The sequence below is a fragment of the Lynx rufus genome, unplaced genomic scaffold (assembly GCF_022079265.1).
Source record: "Lynx rufus isolate CCGP_SWC_20201006 ecotype Redwood Valley unplaced genomic scaffold, mLynRuf1.p SCAF_4, whole genome shotgun sequence".
NCBI lineage: Eukaryota > Metazoa > Chordata > Mammalia > Carnivora > Felidae > Lynx > Lynx rufus.
Genome location: NW_025814856.1, coordinates 57670260 through 57678869, shown reverse-complemented (window position 1 = coordinate 57678869; position 8610 = coordinate 57670260). Strand labels below are relative to the sequence as shown.

At 55.5% G+C, this 8610-nt stretch overlaps 1 protein-coding gene across 1 annotated transcript in view; it reads right to left on the bottom strand.

The window, feature by feature from the left end:
* Nucleotides 1-2319: 2319 nt before the first annotated feature.
* RUVBL1 (RuvB like AAA ATPase 1) overlaps nt 2320-8610 on the bottom strand; it is a 44436-nt gene continuing 38145 nt past the window's right edge. Inside the window, exons 9-11 of the mRNA XM_047096886.1 lie at nt 8064-8166; nt 3717-3808; nt 2320-2703 (exon numbers count right to left, since the gene is read on the bottom strand). Coding sequence (XP_046952842.1) covers nt 2544-2703; nt 3717-3808; nt 8064-8166 — 355 coding nt within the window. The 3' untranslated portion in view covers nt 2320-2543. The remainder of the gene's footprint in view (nt 2704-3716; nt 3809-8063; nt 8167-8610) is intronic.

Below are 8610 nucleotides of genomic sequence, written 5' to 3'. Positions count from 1 at the left end.
TTCGCCTGGAAGATTAATGTAACAATCACAGGCCTTGCTGGAAAAAAATAGGAGGAAAATTAAAATAACCCAACCTTCGTACCTATCCAGAACCATCTCCCTTACTGGAGCACAGATGAGGGAGGTGGGCCAGCTCCCTGGGTGGCTCCAAGGCCAAGATACCTGAGGAGCAGGAAGGCTGTGACACCACCCCCCCTCCCTTCCTCCCCCCCACCCCAACTCCTCAGCACTCTGGCCATGGTGGTGGGGGGGTTCCTTGAGCAGTGGGGAGGGAGCTGTCCTAACCCAGGCCTGAGAGGTTTGCCAGCACTGCTGCTCCTTAAACACTGGAAAAGGTTTGGGGGCCAGGGGAGGAGGTCCGGCAGGGGCAGAGCCTGCTCTCGGCCTCTGGGACATCTGAGGTAAGTCACTGTCCTCACACCAGACCCTGCTTGCCTCACCTGCCTGGTACAGAGGTCAGATCTTGGAGGCCTCCCCAACAACTCCACACAGAGCGAGGTGGTTAGCCCACGGGGGTTAGGAGCACAGACTCAGGCCAGTCTGACCGCAAATCCCGGTTCCACCTCTTCCTGGCTGGGCTGTATGGACGTAGATGGAAATGGAAAACAGTTACACGGGCTCCAGTACTGAATAGCTCTTGCCACACCTTAGGTGTCATTTTTTTTCTAACGTGCCTTGAGTCGGGAGGCCAGAGACACAAGCACAAGGTCAGAGGATATAGGCCGCAGGGACAAGGCGCAGCGCTCAGCCCCGACTTCGGGAAGCATCTGGCCGCCTCCCGCCAAAGCCCTTGTCCTCACCCGCCCTCCCCCCTCCCCCAAGGTGGTACCTCCCTCTGGGGCCAGGCCCACTCTGGCAAAAGGGACCAGCTGGGGCCTTCTCGGGGTGTGAGTGTGGCCAGGGGACCCTCAGAGGGTTAGATGAACTCCCACACAAGACCTCAGCCCTCCTGCCCTCAGTGTCCCGGACATTTTCAGGTGGAGATCACTCGTGGGACAACAGTTGTGCCTGCCCCACAAGGCCCTCATGGCTAAGTGGGATTAAAGCCCTGATTGGATCAACATCCCCATCGTGGTTGGTCCTCTCTCTGGTGTGTATGAGCACGGAGACATGGGGCACCTGGGTGGCTCAGTCAGTTAAGTGTCGACTTCAGCTCAGGTCATGATCTCGTCGTGGTCTGTGAGTTGGAGCCCCGCACCGGGCCCTGCACTGACAGCTCCAAGCCTGGAGCCTGCTTCAGATTCTGCGTCTCCCTCTCTCTCTGCCCCTCCCCCACTTGTGCTGTCTCTCTCTCAAAAATAAATAAATGTTTAAAAAATAAAAAAAGGAGCACGCAGACCCCGCCCGTGTCGGGAAGCACTTCGGTGGCTAAGCTGGCAGACGAGGACCAGGCTGGGCAGGCAGAGTGTTGTGCTCATCCTACCAGGCGAGAACATTCCACCAAGGTATCTACCAGGGCTGCCATTTCCCCTTCCTCTCAAGGGGCGAAAGCCCCACTCGGTGCACTAACGTGTCAAAGGGACACAGGAGCCCACCGAAAGAGCTCTCAACGGTCGAAGCCGGACCAGTGTAACAGAATAAGTAACGTGGTATTGGATTATAACCCCAAGTATAGATGAATATCCCTCCCCGATCCACACCGATATACAGGATTGAGTAAACACGCAAGTGGGAGAGAATGGGGGAGAACAGGTAACTCCCATGCAGAATTCCAGATCATCTCTGTAGATCCCCAGCACTCGAGGAGGTGGAGCAGCCCCCCTCCCCCCCACTTCTAGGTGGGCTGCACTTAGTGACTCCTTCCGAAGAGGACGATATAGAAGAGGGATGAGACAAAGGTGACAAACATGACCGGAGCCAGGTGACTGCCGGGAACGGCCCTGCACCTCCGTGGTCTTCCACAGAGTGATGGTGAGAAAACCTCAGACAAACGCGGAGGGCTGATCTACACAACGCCTGGGCAACACCCCTCAACCTGTCACGGTCGGCAAAATCAGAGAACGGGTAAGAAACCGTCACAGCCAACAGGGGCTGAAGGAGGTGGGCCAGCTAAATGTAGTGTGGTGTCCTGGGTGGGATCCTGGGACAGACAAGGCCATTCCTTAACCCAGGAAATTTGAGCAGGGCAGGACAATGCGAGCCAATACTGGCACATCAGATGTGACAAAGGAACCACACCAGCACTGTGGAACGTTAACAATGAGGGAAGCGGTGTGAGGCACACGGGAACCCCCTGCACTGTCTTCACAACATTCTGGAAATCTAAAACTGTTCTAAAATACAAAGTTTATTTTTAAAAAATTCAGAGAGAGACACGGCATCAAAATAACCTACAAGGGTTTATTAGAAAACATTCCAGGTGAAGCAGGGTTCCTTCAAAGCAACCACAGAAGTTATGATAATTTAAAAAGAAACACTTTCCACGCTGAACTGATGTCGTTCCCGACCGCGGCTGAGTGGGGACAGAGCCCAAGCGCAGGGCGGCCTCCCGCCAGACCCAAGGCCAGGCTCGCCCGGAGTGTCTCGCAGCCAACTAGGCCGTCTCACTTCATGTACTTATCCTGCTGGTCAGCCAGGATTTTGGCCGAGGACTTGGCATCATAGAAGAGCTCACTGATCTCCTCCACGTGCTCTTTCTCGATACTGTCCTTCCCATTGATCTTGGCCAGCAAGTTGGCCGGGGTCAGCAGCTGCACCGAGTACCTAGAGTGACAGGGGCCGGGGCAGGAGTGAGACGGGGCCACATCAGAGGAGGGCCACAAGCCACATCCCAGCCCCCAAATCTGTCACAGTCTGAAAGTTCTCAGACAGGCTGTAACTGCGCTGCTACTCGAAAGAGAGCACAGGGGCGCTTGGCTGGCTCAGTCGGTGGTGCGAGACTCTTGATCTCGGGGTTGTGAGTTCGAGCCCCGCACTGGGTATAGAGATTCCTTAAAACTAAAATATTTGAGAAAAATAAAAGGGACCACAAACTGTGGTGGACACAGGTGCAGGTGAGGAATGCTAAGGCCCAGACTGGACACTGGACACGGCAGACGGCAGGCAAATGAGCACACAGTCAACCAAAAGCACGTTCCCCAAGCAAAGGCACAAAAATCCTGGAGTTTTTAAGTACCACTCCACCCAAAGAAAACATCTTGCAATTCTGCTTCAACCTCCGAGCAAGGAACAGACTCAAAGGGAAACAGGGACTGGCTGGGAGCTGTGAGGTCGAGATCTCTCAAGCAGTCGGGACACCAAGAGGGACACTGTCCACAGGCAGGTGGCTCTGGGCCACTGGCGAACAGTCAGGAGAGCAATCTGTGTCCATGCTCATCCTTCCCCCTCCCCTGCACCCACCACCCCCTGCCCACAACAGCCTGGAGAACAGAGCCAGGGGGAGGGGTCAAGCGGGGCCTGGCCAGTGAGCCCTCTGCCTCGGACCCTGGTCTCCGGACTGTCCATCTCCTCCACTAAGGGAGCTGGCAAGCTCTCCACACAGGGGAGCATCCACTGTAGGACAAAGGGACCTAACCTGTCACTCTAGCTTTATGGGCGCCGTCACTTAAATGTTACGCGTTCTAAATCGCAGTGCCCAGGACGAGACCCATCACAGCAGTGACAGCAGACGTGGTCCTGTGCCCTTGTGAGGGACCCATCAGTATGTCTCAGAATGGGCCCTACAGAGGCTCCACAGGGCAGATGGGCGGGGAGTAGCTCCGGGCAGACGTGCTCACCTCAGAGTCGTCTTGGTGCCAATCTCCCCCAGGTGGTTCAGCGCCTCCTCACTGATGTTGATCCCTTCTGTCTGGGCTCGGATTTTAATAATCTTTTGGAGGAGAAAGACCATGATCAATAGTGACTGACCTCAAGTGTCCCCTTTATCCAGTGCTTTAAAACCAATCTTGTCCAGCGTGTCTTGCCTGGCATCAACCGTGCCCAAGAGGCCCAAATCTGGGCTGGAAGGGCAGAGAGCTGGCCTCTACCCTGGGCTGCTGGCCCTGCACACCTCCAGGGTGCAGTGTTCACGGTGACCAGATGGCGGCTGGTACCCTTGGAGGTGTGGGCCGGGTAGCTCAGCTCCTACCTCCCCACCCTCCTCGTGGCAGTCCCCAAACCTAGAGAACGTGGGCCTCTCTGACACCTGCCCAGGCTCCCTCAAGGGCTCTAACCTTCCTCCCCAGCGTGGGTACCACCACCTATAAGCACTCAGGCAAGAGGAGACATTTTTTATTTGTTTGATAAATACGATGGTTAAATAAATCAAAAAAGTTACTTTTAAAGATTTACCAGCCCTCATAACATCACTGGGAGATATCTAATCTATCACAGAGAGGCTGACGCTTGTTGCAGTTGGAAGATCCTGGCGAAGTTGGAGGGGAGGCAGGCTGGCGGCGCGGCCGCTGGAGCACAAGTGGCCCCGGCATCCTGCAGGCGCACCGGCGCTGAGTGATAAGGGGCAGCTGGGATAATGATGTTGTGTGTTGGGGAGCCGAGATAACTCGAGGACTTCGAGCCTCATATAATACAGGAATTTTTCACTTTGGCAGCTTCGTAAACAAGATATCAAGAAGCCCTTGTTTAAATTAAAGCCATAAAAACACCCGAGGTAGAGGCATAGGAAATGGGAAAGACTGAGCCCCCGGCTCAAGCCCTGCATGGGGAAGAGAGGGACCCGGGGTTTAGGAGCCGGGCTCTTCAGACTGGCCTCACAGCTCCCGGGCAGAGACCCGCAGAGGCAGGCAGCTCAGCGTCGGGGACCCCGGGGAGGGCACCCAGCACGTCGGCTGCCGTGAACGGGACGAGTCCTGCTCGGTAGGACAGCCAGGCCCCGCACAACTGGACCAGGGCAAGAGCCAAGGTGGACGAGACCACGTGAGCCAGGGCCGGTGGCCTGTCTGTTGCACGCCACCAGTGCCACCGGGGCGGAGGGCAGGGAAGTTTCATTTTGTCAGGAGAGACTCAGAACTTAGACTTCTGTGTGAAATGTTCTGATGTCTAAATGTTGGCAACCTGTTCGAATAATTCACAAACACGGCCCCGGCCGTGTAGAATTCTTCTGTTCAGCCAGTGAGCAGGCTGCCAGTGTGACCTCTGTCAAAAGACTCTTAGCTTGTGCAGGAGGAGCTCCACCGTCCACCGTCTAGGGTGTGAAGCTAAAGCACCGGGCAGAGGGAAGTTACCGGATAGGCAGAAGGGTGGCTGGCAAAGGAGCAGGGAGAGAGATCCTGCTCCTGGCTCCGACCACAGGACGCCCCTCCGACCACAACAGCCAGAGCCAGACAGATTTGTGCAAGAGGGCTTCTCACTGACAGCTGGGGATTAAGGACACCTCCAGGTTCTGCCAAGAAAAATGTCCCCTGGGGGCCTTCGGAAACTCTAGGGAGATGCAAATGTTGAATCCTGGAGCCCGCTCAAGGTGAGAGCTTCAGACCAGAGCATCCGGCTGTCAGCAAGCCCCACGGCATTGGACGTCGGGCCTCGGGAATGTCAGGGACGCTCTGCTCTCACTCTCTCTCGAGAGCAGGTCAGAGCAATCCCAAGCGCTCCTGTTGCAGACTGCTCGGAAACGGACAGTTCATAAATTAGATCTTTAATCATTTAATAACCTGCAGGGATAGTTTATGAGGGTGTCGGCACTGATGGCAGGGTACACAAGTTACATTTACTTTGTTTTTTTAAAAACCCACCCCAGGCTCCCGTAAAAATGCTGAGGTTATCCCTTGAACCCACAAGAACAAAGCAGTGCGCGTCCTGGCAGTTAGTCTGACCTCTGCTCACCCGAGAGAGAGAGCCTGAGAAGAGGCTCTCCTGGCTGAGCCAAGAGGGAACCAGCCCTCTGGAGGAGCCAGAGGCATGGGGTGGAATGTTCCCAGAGAGCCCAGACCACGTGCTCCACGGTGAGCTGGCTCCACGTGAGGTCCTACCTCTGCAGCTCATCTCTGTGACCCGGGGATGCTCGCTGTTCCCAAGCCCCGAAGCCTGGTTACTGAGAGCTGTTGTGAGGACCCTAGCAGGTGACTGTGAAGTCCCCGCAAGCTGTTAACAGCCATGATAGTAACCGCAGTGGAGCAGGGCGGCCGGCCCCATCCCTTCCCTCAGTCAGCCTCGCTGTCTCACTCAGTCCTCACGACAACCTTGAAAAGAGACAGCAGACCTTGTGCCAACTGCTCTAGTCACTCAGCCAGGAAGTACCGCCAGCGTGTGGGCTGCCTCCCTGGCACGATGACGCGGTGCCCCCGTCCCCAGGGTAAGGATGGGGGCGCGACCGGCTTCTCCTTTGCTTTTGCCTCTGCTTCTGTTCAGTGAATGCCTTGGCTTCAACCCAGCACTCGTCCAAGGGCCGGAGACCATGATCTGATGACAAGGCCCCCGGCCACGGACACCGTCCCCTACACAGCGTGCCCGCCGCTGCTCTGCACCCGTCAGTGCTGGTCACGAGGAGGTCTCTGGCTCCTGAGTCTCCACGGCACTCACGGGCACCGTCGACCACAAACACCAGCAGGGCCGGGCCCCTCGGGCCACGGCAAGCGGAGTGCTGCCAGGGAACGCCAGGAGAGGCCTTCAGAGCTCCAAAGGGAAAGGCCCTGCCGACAAACTGCCACAGAGAAGCCACCCCCAACCGGGACCTTTCTAGCACGTGGGAGCTGGTGGCACAGTGATGAAGACCAGGGGCTTCCAGACCAGGCAGCCTGGACTCCAGTCTGTCAGTCCTGTCACCCACTGGCCACTGACAAGCTCTATGAGCTTGGGTGGCTTAGTCAGCCTCGGTCTCTGGGTCCTCACCTTTAAGAATGACAGTGTAATAACTCTCCCACCTCACAGGTACCGGGGATCAAACGGAAGTGTGTTGGCTAAGTGTGTCCATGGGGTCAGCATGACATCTAACAAAGGGGGCCTGCGCTCTGTGAGAGGAGAGGGTCCAGGCAGGGCCTGTGGAGACACACACTGGTGCAGCCCTGGTCCACACGGACCCACAGTGAGGGACCTACACTGGCAGTGGGACCATCTGGGGCAAGGGCGGGCAGAGCAGGGCAAGAGCACAGCCGCGCTGCCCCGGTGGGCTACCAACCTAGGCCACAGGCCGCCACTGAGCACGTGGCCTGGGCTCTGCAGGGTACTGGCTGGCTCTGCATGTTGGACTTGTCACCCAGGGACTAAGCCATCCGCAGGAAGAGAGGGTGACCAATGACTACCTGGAAGTACGCATAAGGGGACTAGAAATTCTAAGTGTAAAGTGCCTGGGCACGTGGCGCCCCAGGTCCAGATCAAGCACGAGGCAGTCCCTGTGCAGAGAGCCGGGGCAGTGCCCTTTGGGGTAAGGCCCAATCTCAGACACCCATGTCATTTTCCACCCCCAGGTCTAACGCAAATTCGGCTCACGTGGAATGTCGAGCATACACTCTGTGTTAGGTACACTTCCTTCAGCCTCTTATAGGCTGCTTTTAGGATCTCCACTCCCAGGGGCCCCTTGAAGCTGTGTGACCCTGCTTCACCAGCTCTCTAGGCCTCCGCAGCAGCCTCAGGCACAGCCTCCGAAGCCCCCAGGACGGCTACCACTAGTCACACTGGTGGCAGCAGATACGCTCTCACCCCCCTCCAGCTTCTGTGCCCTGCTGGAGCCAGCCTGCATGGGTCCTGGTGGGACAGAGCTCTTGGCTTCGCCTACTCAACAGAAGAAGCCTTGGAGGGGGCGTGGCCTAGATAGCAAGAGGCTACCACAAAATCATATTTTATTGCCTCTTTCCTAGAGCTGGTGGCTTCCCTAAAGGCTGTCATCAAGTTGATTTTTTCACTATCCCTTTCCTAAAGTTTATCAGAAGGGATATGATAGAAGAGACAACAGCCAAGACCCACAGGCAGCTAGGGTTTGGGAACACCTCAAGCAATGTCTCGTTAGCCCACCCATCTTTCAGACGTGAGGACTGAAGCTCTGGAGTACTGTGACTTGCCCAAGGCCAGGAGCTAAGTGCCGGGACGGTGGTGGGAGCCAGGTGTGCTCCGTGAATACCTTTCTACACAGCATCAGGGATGCTGGGGCAAATGAGGGGAGAAGACTGTGGAGAGGGGGAAGGGGGACTCACCTGTTTCATTTCCTGTGGGGTGTACAGCATGGTCCGGATGATCATCACGCGGTCCAGAAGGTCAAGGGGGATGCCGTGAGGAGAGGTGATGTCCTCAGTACCCCTGCAAGGACCAGAATGATCACATCACCCGGGCCTCTCTGAGACCAGAAACTAGACACCGGAAACATGGCTGAGGTGCTCACAATGAAAGAGCAGCCAATTCACATCCAGGGCCGAGCCGCGACCACAGAATAAATTAACTAACATTCAGGTGGTGTCAAAAACAGCTTCGTTATTTTAGCAAATATCAGTATCATAGGATATTTGGGGAAGAGAAGAAAAAGACACCTAAAATCCTATTAAAAATATTCATATAGATATTTACCAAATTTTCATATACATGCCTTTATAAATTACACTAAGTATGTAGATTTTTGTTTTGGTTTTGCCCACACTGCTTCTGTCTTAATAACCTATCAAGTATTTTACTTAACCCAACCTGTTGGGGATTTAGCTGGTTTCCAAGTATTGCTATTAATAATGATGTCTGATAAATAATTTTATG